Source organism: Furipterus horrens, unplaced genomic scaffold (assembly GCF_987537825.1).
Source record: "Furipterus horrens unplaced genomic scaffold, mFurHor1.1.pri manual_scaffold_17, whole genome shotgun sequence".
Lineage (NCBI taxonomy): Eukaryota > Metazoa > Chordata > Mammalia > Chiroptera > Furipteridae > Furipterus > Furipterus horrens.
Genome location: NW_028327187.1, coordinates 118610549 through 118630580, shown reverse-complemented (window position 1 = coordinate 118630580; position 20032 = coordinate 118610549). Strand labels below are relative to the sequence as shown.

The window sequence follows — 20032 nt, the reverse complement described above, 5'->3', positions numbered from 1 at the left end:
GAGCCGGGAATTCTCTCTCCTTTGGCAGAATGACGACATGCTCAGGGCTCAGTACGTCTGGGACGTAAGCCAGCCACCCACGGGCAAGTCCTCGAGGATTTCCCTCCTAGGAGGTCCCCAGAGGAGTCAGACTCACAGGGACAGATGGTGGGAGCCGGGGTGGGGGAAGGGCGGGGAGAGGAGCGTCTGATGGGGACAGAGGTTCTGTGGGGGACGATGAGAAAGTTCTGGAGAAGACGGTGGCGGGGCTGGTTGCGCATCACGGTGAATGTGCTGTGGGTCCCCTGAAAAAAATAGCTCAGAGGGCAAATGTGCTGTTCTGTGTATTTTACCACAATTCAAAAAAACTTGGAAGGAAATTTAAAAAAAAACAAAAAACCCCGGCCGTCTGGAGGATGTTTGCGTCTTCCATCCTCAGCGGTTCTGAATGCAGGCGGGGACGAGCGTTCACTGACCCAGTTCATGTCTGGCAACGTCTTTGTGGGACATTTAACCAACATGCCACATTTTGGTTTTTTAAAGGAAATAACCACGTAATGACGTTCCATGTTCCTTTACCACGTTCAACCATTGTCACTCACCAGCATGCTGCCGTTTTCCTTTCAAGTCTCCTAAATGTGCGTATGCGAAATTGCATGCGTGCACACGTGTGCGTGCATGCACACATGTGCGTGCGTGCATGGACATGTGCGGTTTGTGTGTAGTCGTGTGTGTGCATGCATGAACGGTGTGATTTTGTGTGTGCATGTGTGTCCATGCATGTATGCATAAACAGTGTAAGCATCTGTGTGTATGTGCTTGTATAGGCATGTATATGTGTGCATGTGTGTGTGCATGCCTGTATGCATGAATAGTTATGCGTTTGTGTATATACACTTGTATTTGCCCTCGATTTTGTGTAAATCCTCACCTGAGGACATACTTATTGATTTCAGAGAGAGGGAAAGAGAGAAGGAAACAAACATGGACATCAGAGACAAACATCCATCTGTTGCCTCCCATACACGCCCCGACTGGGGATCGGACCCATGATCTTTCAGTTCACAGGACGACGCTCCCACCAAAGGAGCGACCGGCCTGGGCCGCCTGCTCTTTTAAAGCAGATGTTATACATCCCAGCACTCCGCCCTTGACTGTTTGCAAACACGCCTTTCACAGACACAGACTTTTATTTTCTAAACGAAGCCGCAGCACGGGCAGCCCACCGGAGAGGGCTTGATCTCTCTGCACGCCCCATCTGTGTGTGCGCCCCGATTCCCGCTGGGTGCCCAGGAGTGAGCTGATCGTGCCGTACAGGGAGGGTCTCGCCACGGAAGGCCCCGGGGGCTGCCCAGAGGGTCCCGGGAGGAGGCGGGGAGTCTCAGGCGCCAGAGAGAGACGCGTTCACCTGAGCGCTGGGAAAAATGCAGAATGTCATCCGGGTCTGGCTTCTCCCAGGGCTCCCCGGGTCCCCAAAAGCCAAATGGGACCGCCGCCGCTTCTGTTATGTGCACGCAAATGTGTCTTCTGGTTTTCCTGTGAGCAGACAGGAAAACACCCACAGAGCATCTCAGGTTAGAGGTCAGACTCCCACGGACGGAGCAGCCGTGCACGGACGCTGCAGCATCTCCATGGAAAATCCCAGACACCCTGAGGGTCTCTGGGGGACTTCAGCGGCATCGGGGGTGCTGGCCGCCCTCCCTGGCCGTGGGGCTGTGGAATGAAGTCATAATAGTCCCACTGAGGCAGGCGGTTTGAGGTTTCTCACTGTTTTTTTTTCTTCCCGTCTTTGCGCCCCACGTGTGAGCGCCCAGCCCAGAGCGTGGGCATCGGTGTGATGCCAGCTCAGGGGTTCTGACCGGGGGTGGCTGAGCCCACCGTGCTTTCTAGGGGTTGCATTCAGACAGTCCCCCTCATGGAGGGCTTGGGTCCCAGCCTTTTTGGAGGCTCCTCCTCCATCTGTCGGGTGCAGCTCTTTCTTGGGTTAGTCTCGGGCTGCCTCACCAAGGCCACCGAGGTGGCTGTCAACTCCCTGCAGACACGGGGACGTTCAGGGCCGATGGGTCCAGGCACTGTCCCCTGTGCGGCTGTCCCAGACTCCACAAATGGTGTGAGCAACGGCCGTGTGCACCATGGCCTGCGGAGGACGGGGCTGAGGGGTCCCCGAGGCCACCTCCCAGGCCACAAAGGCAAGCTCTCCACCTTCATGTGCCTCTGTCCCCAAAGGCCACACGTGGGCTGAAAACCAAGGCAGCAACATGCTTGAGTCTGGAGCCTTCACGGGGCGGGAATCAGGGTCCTCAGCGTGCGCCCCCCTGACCCACCAGGTCACATTCTGAGGTCCCGGGTGGACATGGATTTTGCGGGGGACAGTATTTACTCACTAGAGGTGTGACTCTTTTCTTCCAAAGCAGAGCTAGTGGGACGTCGGGCTCAAACTCCACCTGCCTCTGGCGCCCGGCAGCAGGGAGGCCGCCCGCTCTGTCTGCAGATGTCCGTCCCGCCGGTGGCCCCCGATTCTGCCACCCAACGGCCCCTCCCAGCTGTCGCCTGGCAGGCTCAGGCTGCCCCTCTGCTGTGCATTTCCTGAACTCTGCGGTTTCCGGCAAAGCCCTGGCTCCCGAGGGCATCCTGGAAACCCCAGGGGTGGAGGCCCCTGGTCTTCCCAAAGCAGCCCGGGTGCTGGGGCTGGTTCACATCCATTCCTGCGCAGGGAGCGCCGCGTGGGTGTGGCCAGCGGGCAGCGAGGGGCTTGGCCGATGCCGCTCCTGGGCGCTTGGGTGGTCAGGAGCCTGCCCCGCGCCCAAATGTCGTGGATCCTACAAGGTGCAGCCTTGTGGAGAAAACACCTCGGACCTGGGGGGCGGGGGTCTCGCCGCGGCCCAGGGCTGTCAGCCGGGACCAGGAGCCAGAACACAGACAGAGGGAACCCACAAGGGATGCTGCACCCCAAGTGTCCCCGGGGTTCACACTCAGGCCGTGGACACTCGCTGTCCTCCCATGGCGACCTCAGCCGCGGCTCATCCAGCCGGAGACGCTCAGGCGCCGGGGGCCTGACCCCCACCTGCTGGCCGTCCTTCCTTCCTGCCGGGGACGTGTAGGTAAAACACGAGGCCAGACAGCTCTGAAGACCCCGCGGTGGGTCACACGGGCGTCAGGGGATGGGAGACCCCGTCCACGGGCATCCGGCTGAATCCCGGCTCCTGAGTGACGGCAGGGGCAGGTGTGTAACGTCCGCGGATGTGAGGCTGGGACGGCGGAGTCTCCCGTGAGGCAGGTGGGTGGTCTGGCAGGACATGGGGGGCCATCGGGGACCCAGTGGGGCTGGCTGAGCCCTCAGTCACCGTCCGCAGGGGACAGGCGGGGTCGCCCCCCTTGGGAAGCGGGAACTGGTCTGCCTGGCCTGCTGCCACTGTCATCCAGAAAAGACACGGCATCTGTCTGTCCCTCTGCTCCATCCAGGAGCCCAGGGCGATGTTTCGGTGCTGGGAGTCAGGCCGGCTTCTGTGACCGCCCGGGGACCGTCCCCCGCAGCCTCGGGACGGAGGCAGCCGCGCCAGAGCAGGACCCAGCGTCCTCCCCGCCGTCCCGGCGGGAGCCCAGCTCAGAACACGCTCTCCTGTCTCAGGAGGAAGGGCCGGGCGGCCGCCTCCAGCCCGTCCACGGGCCCGCTGGACAGCGTGCGGGCGGAGAAGAGGCTGTCACGGCGCGCGTCCGCGGGGCCGGGCAGCGGCGGGGGCCGGGCGCGCAGGTAGCCCCGCAGCCTGAGCTGGAACTCCCGGGACGCGAAGTAGTACACGAAGGGGTCCAGGCAGTTGTTGAGGCAGCTGAGGCAGAGCGTGAGCTTGTACACGTGGTAGTAGCTGGTGCCCAGGAAGAGCCGGCCCACCATGTGCGCCAGGAGCACGAAGTTATTGGGCGCGAAGCAGGTGACGAAGGCCAGGAGCACGAGCGCGGCCAGCGCCACGGCCCGGCGCCTCCGGCCGCGGCCCTGCGGGTCCCGCGCGCGCAGCAGCGTCAGGATGGTGGCCGTGTAGCAGGCCACGGTGACCAGGAAGGGCAGCAGGAAGAGCCCGATGAAGAGCGTGAAGAGGAAGAGCGCCCACATGGCCACGCTGGGCAGCATGGTGGACGGCAGGACGTCGAAGCAGGTGACGATGCCCAGCTCGTCCACCGCGTAGGTGAGGTCGGTGCGCGCCAGCGGGGACAGCGCAGCCAGCAGCAGCGCCCACATGCCGGCGCACGCGGCCACGGCGTAGCGGCGCCGCCGCCAGTGCGCGGACGCCAGCGGGTACACCACGCCCAGGAAGCGGTCCACGCTGATGCAGGCCATGGTCAGGATGGACGAGTACATGTTGGCGTAGAAGACCAGGGTGACCAGCGTGCAGAGGCGCGCGCCGAACACCCAGTGGTTCCCATTGCAGTGGTAGGCGATCTGGAAGGGCAGCACCCCGGCCAGCGTCAGGTCGGTGACGCTGAGGTTGATCATGAAGATGACCGAGGGGGACTTGGGCCCGATGTGCCGGCAGAGCACCCACAGCGAGAAGGCGTTGCCGGGGATGCTGACCAGCGCCACCAGCGAGTACACCACCGGCAGCACCGCCGCGATGGCCGGGTTGCGCAGCATGAGGATCGTGGCGTTGTCGGGGCGCGTCCTGTTGATGTCCATCCTGGCGGGCGCCCGGCGGGGGCTCGGGGCCAGTCTGCAAGGCAAGGCGCACGGGCTGAGAGGGGCGCAGAGGGGGTCCCCGGAACAAGGGGGCCGGCCTGCTCTGTGAGGGCTGCTCAGGCAGCAGAGGGCCCCCCCTCCCCTGTCCCCCTTCCTCCTCCTTCTCTCCCGGGGCAGGTAACGACCCTCTCCACCGGGGCCAGAGGACACGGGACAATTCCTGTAACTGCCCACCACGCGGTCGCTGCACGCCTGGCGCGTTCTTTCCTTCCTTCTTGGAAGCCCAGGGAGCGTGCCGCGAGGCACGGAGCTGTGGCAGCGCCATTGGGGCCACGAGGACGCTGGCAGTGCCACAGTTACAAGGGGACAAGTTCACCTAGGGGCTCATTCTGCAAATGATTCCATGTGGTCTTGTAACAGCGTTTCTCTGGGATTTTGCTGGGAGCTCAGTTTCCTCATCTGCCTGGAGCCTCGTCAGCATGACCGTCCCAGGGGGTCCCTGACCTCGGAACCTTGGGCCAGGCTTCCCCTCTTCCACTGTTCCCAGGGTCTGCTCCTCGCCCGGCACCCCAGCTACACCTGGGACCCCAATCCCAGAGCACCCACTGGGGCTGCTCATGAGGGGTGGGGGCACGTTTTCAGTCCCCTGAGGCATCCTCCCTTGCCCTCCGTCTCTCCTGTGCCCCTGGGATACCCCAAGGCATCAAAGTCAATGTTCACTTGGGAGGGGACATGTCACAGATTCAGAGTGAAACCTGGACACGCCCCGTGCACGGGGAGCCTCATGTCTGGCATGGTGACGTGTACAGATATCCCCTGAACACACACACACGCGTGTGCTGGGGCCTACCCTGCAGGAAGGGATCCGGGCTGTGTCTTCCCTGGAAGAGCTCCAGGGTCACATTCCTTACGGTCTGTTCTGCAAATGTTCTCCTTCGGTTTAAAAAGTCGGGGCCACCTGCTTGCCCAGCTCCCCTAGAGCCAGATCTGTCTCTCTTTGAATATTGGGGGGAAAAAAGAGCCTTAACACCTCACATAAGAAAAACAATAATAAAAACAACCCTCGGGGTCTCGAGCTGCGGTGCTGAGCTCTGTCTGTCACACGTCGCTTCACGCCTGAGGTCCCGCCATTTTGTCTGCAGGTGCGGGCAAGCTTGGGGCTCCTGACACCCTCGCCTGGGGTGCTTCGTGGCAGCCCCGGCCTCATGTCTTGCTCATCCTTGTCCAGCACGGGCGGAGGCCCAACGCCGCTGCCCTGTGTTCTGGGCGCTGCCCCCTGCTGCCACCCCAATGACGGCAAGGACAGCCAGCCGGGAGGGGCTTCCTGACGCCGTGTCAGCTGGAGACACAGGGTCCGTGCACCGGAGAGGCCCCCACGCCGCTTGCAACGCAGGGACAGATTTCCACTCACATTTCGGCGCGTCCAGACGTGGGGTTTCTTCCTGCAGGGAATGCGCCCGGGTGCTGCCAGCTTCTGCCCAGGGAGCTTCCTCAAACCGCTTTACAAAGCGGCCCCCCCGCCGCCCTCGGAGTTTCGCTCTGAGTGTGCGCACCCTTGCCCGGCCAGGAGCCACGCTGCCATGATCCGCGGGTGCCCCGGCCACCTGGGATGCCCTTGCATGCAGGAGCAAACAGCACGTGTGTTTCTCAGGGTCCCCTTGGTGGTTCGGACGGACACACCGATGGGACAGACAGTTGCCGTTCCCGGGGACACAGTGAGCCAGGTGGGAGGCTGCCGTCGGCTTCAGGGATGTGGGGGTCTGAAAAGGTGGCATTGGGGACAGACCCAGAGCCAGGGGAACGGTCCCCCCATTGGCGGCGAGCGTGGTGGTGGTGGGTTCTCCCCTTTTCTGCCGGCAAGACCGGGACCACCCTCGGATCTGCGACCATCCCGTCCCGCTGGGACCTCCTGAGGGCAGCAAATCTGCATGCCACCCACGGCTGAAAGTCTTGGGACAGGGGCCCAGCCAGGCGAGGAAAGTCGTGGTGGCGGAAAACGTGTGGGCCTTGAAGGCCCACACTGCAGCTTGGCGGAGCCCTCCCGTGTTTGCCTCTGTGTGATTGACCCCAGGACAGGCAGTGTCCTCTGTGACTGAGCACCGGCTGCCCGGGGTCTGGGCCCAAGCGGGAGGTGATTCATAAGGAGATCACCTGACCAGGCAGGGCCCCCACACACGGCGCCTGTGGTCTGGGCCCAGCCGACGCTCAGGCGTCAGGATGGAAATTTTACGACCGGGACCAAACCAGCTGCTCTGGGGGCCGCGGGCCGCTGGGCAGGCAGAGGCGTCTCTTGCAAAAGGCAGGGGCACGGGGCGGCCCGGGCAGGGGACCAGCCACCGTTGCGGCTCGCCGGGGGCCGGCGGGACCTTGTGTTCTGTGACCCCACGCACGTCTGAGAGTCTGGCCAGGCCGTTTGTCACCTGTCAAGACAGGCTGCCTATCTGCCCACCATCTCTCGCTAGTTTCTCTCAACGGCTTTATTGAGGTGTCATTTACATACCCAAACGTTCCCCCGTGTCAAGTGTGCGACTCAGCGGTTTTGAACCACCCCAGACAGGCAACCGTGGCCACAGCGCGGTCCCGCAGGGTTGCATCACCCCCGAAACAAATCCTGCAGAGCCGTCGCCCCGAAGTCCCCCTCCTCAGACCGTTTTGATAAATATTTAGTGTGCACAGCTAAGAGTCACGTATCATAAACGTAGACATCTTTTAAGTTGGCCGTTCAGTGGCGTTTGTAACCGTCCCTTGTGTTTGTACAAAAGTTTTATCCCCACAAAAGGAGACCCATCCCCGTGAGCAGTAATCCTCATCCCCCTCCTCCCGCTGCTGGCAAGTGCTAACCTTCCGCCTCTCTCCGTGGATTTGTCTCTTCTGGATGTTTCACACACATGGAATCCCACGCCACAGGAGCTTGTATGTCTGGGTTCTCTCACGGAGCATGCTGTGCCCACAGTCCATCCACGCTGTCGCCTGAGTCAGAGCCTCGCTCTTGTTCGGGGCTGCGTACTATTCCACGGTGTGCATGGCTTTCCTCTTGCGTCTCCGTTCGTCGCTGGATGGAGAGTTTGTTTCTGGGTTTTGGCTACTGTGAATAACAGTGCTTATGTCTTGCCTCCAGCTCCCAGACAGGCTGTCTGAAGGCCCAGGGTGCTGAGTGTGGGGCTCCCGTGGTCTTGGCTGAGGTGGGGGTTAGGTGGTCTGGTGAAAGGGTGCCACCCAGCAGCATCTCACCGTCAATCACATGAGTCCTCCTTGGGGATCCCTGTGGCGTTCCTTGCACAATAACCACCTGCGTTTCCTGAGAGCTGGGGGCTGCGTTCAGGGCAGGGACGAGAGGGTCCTGTCTGCAGGAAGCCATGAGCCAGCCCCGGACAGTGTGGGCGGGTCTCCCTTCTGGGTTTGTCAGATTTGCACCCCCGTTTGCAGTGTGTTGTCATGGGAGCCCTGAGAGACCAGGCACCCCGAACGTCACAAAGGTGCCTCCTTGGGAACCCTGCTGACCCCAGAGAATTCCAATGGTCCTTGCCCTGGCCACGTCACCGTCCCCATCTGGGGACGCTGAACAATGTCTGGGTACAATCTTGTCCCAACTGGAGGGGGCTTGGTCCTGGCACTTTGTGGGTGCAGACCAGGGAGGCTGCTCAACACGCTCCAGTGCCCAGGGCGCCCCGCATCAGAGAGGCATCCAGCCCCAAGGTCAGTGCGTGAGGCTGAGACCTGCTGACCTAGTAGGTGAGTCTCTGGCTTTCGGCCTCAGCCATCTGTCTATCGTCCATCTACCTATTCATCCATCCACCTATTCATCCATCCATCCATCCATCCATCTATCCATCCGTCCATCCATCCATCATCCAACCATCCATCCACCTATCATCTGTCCATCCACCCATCCACCATCCATCCATCCATCCATCCCTTTGTCTATCATCCATCCACCTGTCCATCCACCTATTAATTCATCCATCCATCCATCCACCCATCCAACCATCCATCCATCCAACCATCCAACCATCCATCCATCCATCCACCCATCATCCGTCCATCCACCCATCCATCTGTCCATCCACCCATCCACCATCCATCCATCCAACCATCCATCCGTCCATCCACCCATCCACCCATCATGCATTCATTCGTCCATCCATCCATCCACCATCCATCCAACCATCCATCCATTTGTCCACCCACGTATCACCTACCTACCTACCTACCTCTCTATGTATCTACCTTAGTGATTGCCCACTGGGGGTGATTCGGTCCCCCAGTGTCACACTGTCTTGGCCCCATCTCCTGCACCTTCCACCTTTCCTAGCAACACCTTCTCCACCCTGTAAGTATGTGCCCCCCGTTCCCTGAGTGCCCTCGCGGTGTTTAGTTTCCAATCGTCACCGTGTGGCTCCCACCTCAGCCGCATTGTCCTGGTTCCTGCATCCCACACAGGGACCGTCCTCGCACCTGCTCCTCCCGAGCCTCCGTGTACCCATAGCAAATGCATGACGGGACCCAGGGAAACCCAACGTCAAGTCACAGACCCTCAGAAAGCAACAGGACTCGAGATGCCCACGCTTGCCCAACAAGAGCCTGAATGTCCCTGAGCTGGGGCTGTCCTGTGTCCCCCAACGGTGCTAAGGCTTGGGTGGGGTGCAGAGGGGACACCTCCCCCCCAACATGTCCTTACAAGATGTGGCTATCAACCCATTAACTGTAGAGCTCACAGGGACCCAGAAGACCCAGAATGGTGCCGGCTGGGTATCTCAGGGGGCTGGCCCATTGTCCCTGCCCCTAAAGGCTGTGGGTGTGATCCCTGGTCAGGGTGCGTACAGGAGACAACCAGTGAATCTCTCTCTCTCTCTCTCTCTCTCTCTCTCTCCCCTTTCCTCTGTCTCTAAAATTAATAAACATATCCTGAGGGAGGATTAGAACAGAGAAAGAAAGACCCAGAACAGCTGAGAACAAAGGCTCAGGACTGAGGCTACCTGACTTCAACAGTGTCTATGAAGCCACAGGCATCCAGACGGGGAGGCATTGGTGCAAACGAACCAACAAACAGCAGACAAACAGATCAATGGTGCGGAACAGAGCGCCCAGACAGAGACCCCAGAAAAACAGGCACCTCATCTTTGACCAAGAAGCACGAGGAACCCCATGGAGCAGAGCCATGGTCTTCAACAGGGGGTCCCGGGAACACTGGACGCCCACGTGCCAGGTAGAAAGTAAAACGAATTCACACTTGGGCCCTCCTCCCTTCATAAAAACCAACCCGAGAGGGACCACAGCCCTGAATCATGTCCAACGCGAAACCACGAAGCGCCTCCGAGCAAGAGAACGCAGGACGCGCGCTCCGGTGCCGTGAGGTTGGCGGGGACGTCTTAGCTGCAGCCCCAAAGACAGGAGCCGGGAAGGAAAGAACGGACACTCTTGACTTCATCCACAGCGCCCTGGGAATGGCATGGTCAAGAGAAGGCGGGACAAGCCACAGAGTGGGGGGGAAATAGCTCTGAAAGACCCCTCCCTATGCAGACAGCTCTTCAAACTCAGCGTTCAGAAAACCCAGCCTTAGAGATGAGCCCATGGACCGGAGGAGATGTCACACCCGAGAAGGCAGGTGGACGGACAGCAGATGCGCCCTTGTTTGGGGGGAAATGGGTGATTCCCCACAATGCAATACCGCCCGACACGCATCAGCAGGATTGGCCTCGAACATCTCGGGACCCCTGAATGCTGGCGGGGGGCGGGGGCGGGGTGAACAGCCCCGTAACGCTCCGGACCCGCCCACGCCTCTCGCGCTCCGTTTCCTATCTCTGCGGAAGTGAGGCCCCTGGAACTGCCTCGTCCCCGAGCGAACGCTGCGTCCTACGCGTTGGAAAATAAAGGCAGAGCAGCGGCGAGCCGGCAGGTGGGGAGCGAGGAGCCCGGGGAACGGGGGGTGGGCCCGCCTGCCTGCTCCCCGGAACCCTCAGATCAAAGGGCGAGACCCCGCTCCGCGCTGAGCACAGGCGCACGTTATCTGCCTCCTCGGTGATTTTCCTCCGGATTGCGCAACCCGAGCCCAGGGCTGGTGACAGCGGCTCTGCCTGCTGCTGTCTGGGACCGCGCACGTGGGGGTTCATCGGTGCCTCCTGCGAGATCGGAACCCCGCTCCCCGTTCTTGCTTCTGCCTGTCTGTGCCGTGCAGGGCACGGGCCAAGGGCTTCCTGACAGCCAGGGCCCGGACTCTGCAAAGCGCAAGGCGCCCTGCCGGCTGGCTGCAGCGCAGTGGCCGTTTCCCGTGTTTGGGGGGGCACGCCCTGCACGCAGGCTGCTCCCGGCGCTAGCATCCGACCTGCAGCTGCAAAACCAGCCTCCGCGGGCGGGGCAGGAAGCCGCTCGACGTGGATGCATCAATCAATGTGAGGCTACTCTTTGCAAAAACAAAGCCAACCCCAGCCATGGTGGGGGCTGCCCCCACGCCCGGGGAGGGGGAAACAGGACTTGGCAAGGACCCCGTTCTGTGAGATTCAAGCACGTGTTCCCAGGACCCAGACAGAACACCAACTGTGCTCCTAAGTTGCACAGATTTGCTACAGATTGAGGTGTGTGTGTGTGTGTGTGTGTGTGTGTGTGTGCACATGTGGGAGAGAGAAAGAGAAATATGTAGGTACATAGGCAGATAGATAAATACCTGATACATGATACATAGATGGATAGATAGATAAGTAATTATAGATAGATGATAGATATAGTCAGAAGTGTGATGGATGGATACACACACAGACAGGTGGACAGACAGATGGACAGGGGATAGACCAAGAGCCCGGACCGATAAATGGAAAAGTTAAGCCCGTGGGCCCCAACCGTTTCCTCGCCGATGAGAGCATGTCAGGGTCCAGTTCATCAGCCCACCTAAGAAAGGTGCCCCCTGTGAACGGTACCCAGCCTTCTCCCCATCAGCCGTTAAGAGTCACGTGAACGAGGATGTTTACTGTTTCCATCCTGTGAACGGACTGAACACAGAGGGCATCACCCCGGGGGGGGGCAGGGATGTGGAAAACCCACGGGTGGCCCCCGAGTGTGCACGGACGCGGGGAGGGGGGCGCGGGGGTGGCCAGCCTGGCCTCAGGGGTCCAAGTTTCAGCTCTGTCCACGCGAGCTGGGAGGCCTCGGGCAGAACTCCCCCTCTGCGAGCCCAGCCCCCACCTTGAAAGGCGGGGATTCTGTTTGTTTTCTAGGGCTGCTGGAACACAGTATTCTCTCACAGTTCTGACGTCCACAAACCCCAAATCAAGGGGTCACCTCAGTCCTTAGGCGGGAAGCGTCAGCGCACAAGGAGACAGCGAGGTCTTTCTTAATAGGATGACAAATGGTGCATTGAAATGAGACCATCGGAGAAGAAACTTTGGGGGCAAATGTGCTTAACTTTTCCATTCATTTATCTATGGATTATCGATGGTCTACCCATCTATCATCTACCTATTACCTATCAATATTTCTGTTTATATCTCTATACCTATATACCTGTGTCTTATTCTCATCTATCCAAATAGCTATTACCTGTCTCTATATAGATGTTTTCTCTCTCTCTAGTACTTGATAGTTATCTATGAGTCATCTATCAACATATCTATTATCTATATCCCTCTCTATTATCGATCCCTATAATTACCTATTCTGTCATCTGTCCATCACCTGTTTTAGCTACCTGTGTAATCTTATCTTCTCTCTAGACTTTTCCATCTGGGCTTCTCCTCTGGGTCTGGGTCCCCTCTTCTGTCTCCTCTAAGGACACTGTCATTGAATAGAAGAGGGCCCTCCTGATCTAGGACGGTCTCATCTCCAGATATTTAACTTTGTTATCTCTTCAAAGACCCTATGTACAAATAAGATCTCATTCTGAGGTTCTAGGTGAACATAAATTTGGGGGGACATCCTTGTAACCCCAAACAGGGATGCTGGTAATCCAAAAGCCTGTTGGAAGACTTCAAGGAGATTATCAACACATTTGGTGTGGTCCCTCACAGGAGTGAGTTCTTAATACCTTGCTTATCTCTTTAATAAAAGTCTGGGCGTTGGGCTATGAGCCAGGTTAGGCCTAGGGCAGGCTCCACCAGTCCAGGTATGAAGTCGTGGCTACAGGGGACGGGGGAACCTTTTGGGCACTCTCTGAGCAAGGACCAGAATCATCCCTGTCCCCTTCAACGCTTCACTCTTTGCAAATTGCCCCATAAAAACCATCTTGGAAATTCCACAATTCAACCGAGTTCTTACACGACCCAGAAATTCTGCTCCTAGGTACAGCCCAAAAGAAACGAAAGCGTACGTCCACACAGAAACATGTCCATGGAAGTTCAGAGCAGCAGTGTTCACAATCTCCCAATAGTGGGAGCACCCCAAATGTCCATTAATCCCCACAAAATTCCAGTCATGTCGTGGAATACTACGCAGCCCTGAACAAGAGCGAGGCTCTGACTCAGACTACAACGTGGATGGACCCTGAACACAGCATGTGATTCTATTTTTGTGCAACGTCCAGAAGAGGCAAATCCACTGACAAAGTGGGTTGGAGATTACTTAAGAAGGGCAGGGCTCCTTGGGGGGACATTAAAATGTTCTGGAACCAGATAGAGATCTCTGTTGCACAACATTTCAAATGTCTAAATGCCCCCGAAGAGCACCCTTCATGAGGGTTTCCTGTAGGTTGTGGGAATTATATCTCAACTTAAAAAATGCCTTGAAGGGCAAGAAAAAGCCCAAACGTGTGTCTGCTTTCCTTCTCCGTGTCCTCGAGGGCCCTCTCTCCCGTGAGCTGCCGGCTCCCTGGCTTCCGTCGTGACGCTGCCGCCCCTGGGCTCCGGCGACCTCATCGCTTGGGTCCTTAGCTGCCCATGCTTCTGGTCTGTGGTCAAGTGCCGCTCCTTATAATCTCAGGCAGGTCAAGAGGAAGGGGTGGATCTGCCGTCCCCACCCACTGTCCCCACAGATTGCATCAGGCTGTCATCCCGGAAGCCAGTGTGGACCGAGTCAAGGTCGCCAGGGGACTGTTATTGTTCCCATGTCCAAGGCCACAGGCCCCTGCCTTCCTGGCGGGAAGACCCGGACCGGACATGGAGGCCTCGGGCCATGTTGTCCCCAAGTCCTTAGCCGTCATGGTCAACGTCTGCAAACGCTGATCGCCTAGAAGCGTCCTCGTAAGACATGCCTTACAAGTGGGGAAACTGAGGCACGCGGGGCCGCAGCAAGGTGCGCGGTGAGTGAGAGGCCCACGTGTTTGGACCAGGAGTAGAAAATGCCGCAGCCCACACCCCCCATGGCAGTCAGTCCCCGCAGAGCCCCGCACGCCTTCTTGTCTCCTACCTGCTCGCTGAGCCGGGGGCCGCTCTGCGCCCCACGGGCCCTGTCCCTCCCGGCGGGGATTTCTGTGGCCGCCCTGCCTAGTGAGACGTTGCTTTTCCCTAAAGAGGGGAGCTGTCTTCCCTGCGCGCCATGCGTCTTGATCAGAGAGGTGAGCCCACCTGACGTCTGCTGTTCTCCTGCACAATGAAGCCCTCAGCCCTCTGCGTCTGTGCCCTGCTGGGGGATGCCTGCGCGCCCTCCCGCCTGCCCCTTCCTGCCAAGGCAGCACTCAGCCGGCCCTGGACGAGCCTGCGTGCACATGCGTGCAGCACCGCTCATGGATCGCCGCTGAGGACGCTCGGCTCTAGCCACGAGGGGTCACGCACACCGCGGTCCCGCGTTTGGAGCTGGACACACGGGATGTTCTCTGTAAATGCAGAGCAGACGCATGGGGGACATGCCAGACGTGTCCGGTCAGTGTAGAGGGAGGGAACGACTGAATGGGTACATGAAGGAATACATGAAGGAATAAATGAATGATACCCCAGACGATCACCACAGGTGAAAAGTGAGTGGATGAATGAATGAGTGAGGGGGTGAATGAGTGAATGAATGAATGGATGCATGAATGAGGGAATGAGGGAATATATGAATGAGTGAGTGCATGCATGCATGCATGAATGAGTGGCTGAATGAGTGAATGAATGAACGAGGGAGTGAATGATTGAGTGAGAGAATGAATGCATGCATGAATGAGGGAATGAGGAAATAGATGAATGAGTGAGTGCATGCATGCATGAATGAATGAGTGGCCGAATGAGTGAATGAATGAACGAGTGAGTGAATGAATGAGTGAGAGAATGAATGGATGCATGAATGAGGGAACGAGGGAATATATGAATGAGTGAATGCACGCATGAATGAATGAATGAGTGGCTGAATGAGTGAATGAATGAACGAATGAGTGAATGAATGAGTGGACGAGTGAGTGAGTGAATGACTGAATGAGCGCTCAGACGCCGAGCAGAAGGAGGGAGCCTGTGCGTTTGGATCCGGCCCCCTTACTGCGCCCCTGGCCGGGCCCCCAAACTGCCCCCCAGCCCCCCACCTGCGGCAGCGGAACGTGGCGTTTAGCACTCATCCCTCCCCTGGGTCCGCCCCCTCCGAGCTGTGTGGCCCAGAGGACTGTCAATCACACAGGAGGGGCAGTGGCCCAAGCCTGCCAATCACGGAGCTCCTTCTCCACATCCACAGCAATTGGTCCAAGGGATGCTCATCGGACCCTGGCGGAGCCAAACAGAACCTTGAGGAGGTGTGACTCAGGGGGTTTCCCTTTTTCTGCAAAAATGAGGGGTGAGGGCTGCCGGGGACCCTCTTTCCCTACAGGTAGAGCAAGTGAAGTTACAGGAGACAGAGCAACACCGGCTAGACCAGCAGACAAGGGACAGAGAGAGAGCAGGGGCTGGCGACCCCTGCAGCTGCTGGATCAAGCCGTGCCTGAAGCTGTCACGAGAGTCCTCATTATCCACGTTGGCAGCGCCCACATCGACCCAGGCTGGCATGACTCAACGTGGCTCTGCTTGCCAGCAAAAGCGTAATGACACCCCCACGAGGAGCTGCCAGGGACCCGGGGCGACAGACACGGTCCCAGAGGGGGCGGACTGCAGCAGAGGCCCCAGACGGCCCACACCTCAGAGCTGCGTGCAAGGGGCCCCCAGCCCTGCTCCGCTCTGCGTATGGATCTTGGGCAAATTCCTGAACGTGGGCTCTCGGCGGGTCCAATGTCGGGAAATGGGCAAGAATTGGGGCTTTCGACAGCGTCCTCAGCCCTCGCCGGCACCCCGTGCAGACCCTGTCTTCTCTGCGTACCCCACAAACACTTTGCAGGAATTTGGGGCGCCTGGCTTAAAGCAACACAGTCTGATCATGAGCCGAACTGAGCAGACCTAACTGAGCTCCACCCCCCGCCTCCCCCCTAATTAAACTTCATCTTTGCAATCGAGACGTATCCCCGGTCTGGGGTAGCCCTGCCCTGCCTCCTGGGGGGACTCTGTCCAACCTGCCCCCCTCCGGTCCCGGGACTTACGGCCGAGGTCCTGGGCGAGGCGGCCCCGTGGGGCCCCTGGAGCGGGTCCGATCCGGGTAGGGGGGACCCTCACTCTGGGGCAGAGGAGGGAACCCCTTCAGAGAAAGCTGCAGATGGGACTCGGCCAAGGCGCAGGGCAGTGTTCGCTCCCCGGAGGACCACGCCGTCTGTCCCCCGACCGGACAGGTAGGTGACACAGTCCCCAACCCTCCAGGGACCCAGTGGGCTGCTTGTAACGGCAACCTGTCATCGGCAGATTTAATTAAATGCGCAAAGGTTACGAAACCCAGAGGCACCGTGGATGAAGAGGTTCCTCTTTTTCACGTGGGCCCCTCGGGGCAGCCGGAGGGGAATTTGCATATATCTTTACAGTGCATTTTAAAAAACATATTGTTAAAAAAATAAGTTTCACCTCAATATACACAGGGTTCATTTCCTGAGGGTTAGTTTAGCATGACACCGTATAATGCATGGAATCAGGGGTCTCTAGGACTATATTTGATATTCGGTCATTCTTTTTCAGTTATTTTTTAAAATCTCTGTTCCTATTAAGTCTTGAAATGCTTGCTCTTTAGAATTGTTCTCAAAGAAGGAGCTGAAAACTATTATGTATCTGCTAAGATGTTTCTCTGTTACCGGCTGAACTTCCTGGGTGGGAGTCCTCATCCGCAGGACCCCAGAAATGCTGGGTTCTGCAGGGCGGTGCGCACGGCAGGTGGGGCTGCGCCGGCCCTTGGACTCCCTCGCTTCCCGGGGACGGGCTTCCTCGGACCTGATCATGATTTTGTTTTTAACAGATCGATTTTATTCTCATTTGCGAGAGGGAAAGGGAGGGGGTCCTCCATCGGTTGCCCCAAGCAGGTGCCCTGACCGGGAATCGAACCTGCAGCCCAGGCAGGTGCCCTGACCGGGAATCGAACCTGCAGCCCAGGCAGGTGCCCTGACTGGGAATCGAACCTGCAGCCCAGGCAGGTGCCCTGACCGGGAATTGAACCTGCAACCTGTCAACACTCCAACCTGTTCAGCCACGCCGGCTGGGCTTCCCAGGAGGGTTTTAGGAGCCAAGTCACGGAAACTCAAGCCTCATGGAGGGAGAGAGATGTTTTCACACACTGGCCGTCCGTGGGGCCGTGCCTTGTTTTTAAAGTGTGACATTTCTGTTGCCCAACACAGGGGAAATCCAGCTGGGAGGGAGGCCAGGGTGCTGGTTTCCGTGGGGGCCCCGAGCTGGGAGCAGCAGCTGGGACTCCAGGCCGCATCCACGGATTCTGTGGAGCTCAGTAGACACAGGGGTGCTGCCTGGCACGCGTCCAGCATGGGCGGGCGCTTCCCCGGGGTAGGGGTGGGGCTTTGGTGGGTCCCTGCCTCTCGCCGGCTTCTGCACGCCTTGGCCAGTGTGCCAGCAGACCCAGCTGCCGGCTCCTTCTGTCTGGTTCTCTGGGTCCTGCCTCTCTCTTCGTCCTTGAAGGACCCCGATATTGCATGGGGTGCCCCAGCTGGATAGCCGTTGTGGACAGAAAGAGGCCACATACAAAAGCTGACCAGCTCAGGGGCTGCTGCGTGGCGGCCTGACACACCCAGACACCTCCAGGGGCCACGCAGATGCTCTGACCTTAGAAACTTTGTCACCAAAAGCCGCTCCTGGCGGGCGGCCCTGTGCTGGGCTGGCATCTGCCCGACCCAGGCCCGTCTTGGCCTTAATGGAACTCTGTGGCGTTTCTGCATCTGGGATAAGACACCTGGGGAGGGTCCAATTCCCTTTTCCCGGACCCCTCCAAGCTCAGGCGCGGCACCGGGGGGAGACCACAAACCCTCGTGGTTATTGTTTCCGTGTGAAATGTGGGCCCCCTGTGTGAGAGGAGCAGCTGCCTGTCATCTCACTTCTTATCCAATCGCAGAGCTCCCCCACTTTCCTTGGTCCCGCCCCCCTAATCCATCACCCGTGGATTTTAGGGAACCCCCTTCCGCCTCCTGTTTTGATGGCAGGGGATAAAATAAGGAGCAAAACTGCCAATTTCCGGAGCATTTTCTCACTCCGTAGAGGTTTGGCTTCCCGGCCACGGGCATCCGTTGGGCTCCAATAAATGAACAAAGATCCTTATTGCTTTGGCCATTTCATACGTGGACACCCAGGTCACGGGGCCTCTCCAGGGGCGCTGGAAGGTCGCGAGCCACCCCCACACGCCTTTGCCCGCTAAGGCCACACCCTCCCAGGTCCCGGGCATTAAAGTGTGGTCGCCTGGCGGCGGCTCATGGCTCTGTTTCCAGAAGGGGGGCCGCGCTGGGTTCCTGGCAGGTGCCCGATGCCTGGGTATGGCCGTGACCCTGCGTGCGGACAGGCAGGTGGACCCAGAGGCAGCCAGGTGCGGTCGCTCGTGGCTGGTGGCTCGCGCGCGGCCTGTCTGCTTGCCCTAAAGTCCGTAGCGGCAGAAACCGGGTTGCGTCTCTGCACGCAGCCGCGGGTGGCAGCAGGGGCACGAAACCCAGCTGGGCCTCCCTCCAGCCGCTCAGAATCTCTACATGGTTCCTCCTTGGCGGGCATGCGCTGCCGTGAACCGGGGGTGCAGACGGCTCTCCCGGGTCCCCATTTCCATTATTTGGGGTCTGTACCAGGAACGGGGCTCCCCGGCTCATACAGTAGCTCCACTTTTAATCATATGACAAACGGATAAATAAAATGGGGTTTCATCCAGGCCGTGGAATATTACGCAGCCCTGAACAGGAGCGAGGCTCAGAGTCAGGCTACCGTGCGGAAGGGCTTTGAACACAGGATGCTCCATGAGCGAAACCAGACAGAAAAGTATAAAAACTGTGGGATCGCCCTCCTGTGAGGTCCCTAGAGTCAGATTCATAGAGACAGAGAGTCAACGTGTGGGCGCCAGAGGCGGGGGAGGGGCGAGGGGACTCGGGGTTTCGCGGACACAGAGTCTCAGCGCGGGTCGGTGGCAACATCCTGGTCAGCGAAGGCACGGCCTGGTGCCTTCGGAAAACCAGATGGAGCCCGTCCACGTCGCTAAGCAGGCAGATCTCAGGATAAGTCGTTCCTGCTGACGTAAAATAAAACCAAGCAAAACCGGATGAAAGGAAGCTCTTGGCCCTTTGTGAGAAAACAGGGTGTGTCTCCGTCAGTCTGTACCGGGAACCGGGTTCCCCAGATCGTAGAGTAGCTCAGGTTTGAATCATCTGACAAACAGATACATCAAACATCTTGCTATGCACGGAGGTAACCGGCGCCGGGTGCGCAGATGTGGGAGGTTTTTCTGACCGGGGGCAGCCTGAGAGGCGGGGGACCATGCTGGGCAGTCCGTGTGGCCCCGTGTGACCACAAGGCTCCCCGTGCTCCTAAAAGCACAAGGGAGAGAACCCCAATGCTGCGGCAGCCAGATTAAGTTCAAGAGCACCCCGAGTTTTCAGATCTGACCAGGCTCATAGGAAGCTGTGGCTTGGTTGTGCTGGGTTAGCAGCAGAAGGTGGCTTGTGGGTCTGAGGTCTGCCCGCTCCCCGTGGTCCTCTGACTCCCCATCACAGATCCCTCCCTCCCCACGTACCCACAGCCCCTGTGACGTGAGGACCCCCTTGGTTCTGTGTCTGGTTTTCTTGTGACATCAGCTCTACACACCTGGGCAGGTGGGCTCATCCTGCATTCAGGGGCTCTCAGAAGGACAGGTTTTGGGGGGGGCGGCAGGGAGCAGGGGCTTCCCAGGAGAAGGGACTTTTCCCGGCAGCAGGACCAGCCGGTCATGCCTCTGGGTGACGTGGGAGGAAGTGATCCTGGTCTCCAGCCAGGCTGGGCTGCAGGCTGCTCTGTCCTGGGGCTCACGGGGATTTTCAACCCTGACCTTTCAGCTGTCACAGGGGCTGTGCCGGACCCAGCGTGACGGGCGGGGGAGACCGTCCTAAAACTCCGCGGGGGGGCCGAGGGTCCTGCCCTCCGCTGGCGTGGTGGCACGTGTCTGCACTGCCAGGCGTGGGAGACATTTGCAGGCTGC

General features: G+C 58.9%; 1 protein-coding gene across 1 annotated transcript; it reads right to left on the bottom strand.

Annotated features, from left to right (window-relative positions):
- Window positions 1-2863: 2863 nt before the first annotated feature.
- Window positions 2864-16324, bottom strand: P2RY8 (P2Y receptor family member 8). The gene is made up of 2 exons (XM_090264617.1): window positions 16044-16324; window positions 2864-4682 (listed from the first exon to the last, which is right to left on the bottom strand). The coding sequence occupies exon 2, from the start codon at window positions 4646-4648 to the stop codon at window positions 3584-3586; it is 1065 nt and encodes a 354-aa protein (XP_090120743.1). The 5' UTR covers window positions 4649-4682; window positions 16044-16324; the 3' UTR covers window positions 2864-3583.
- Between the last annotated feature and the right edge of the window lie 3708 nt (window positions 16325-20032).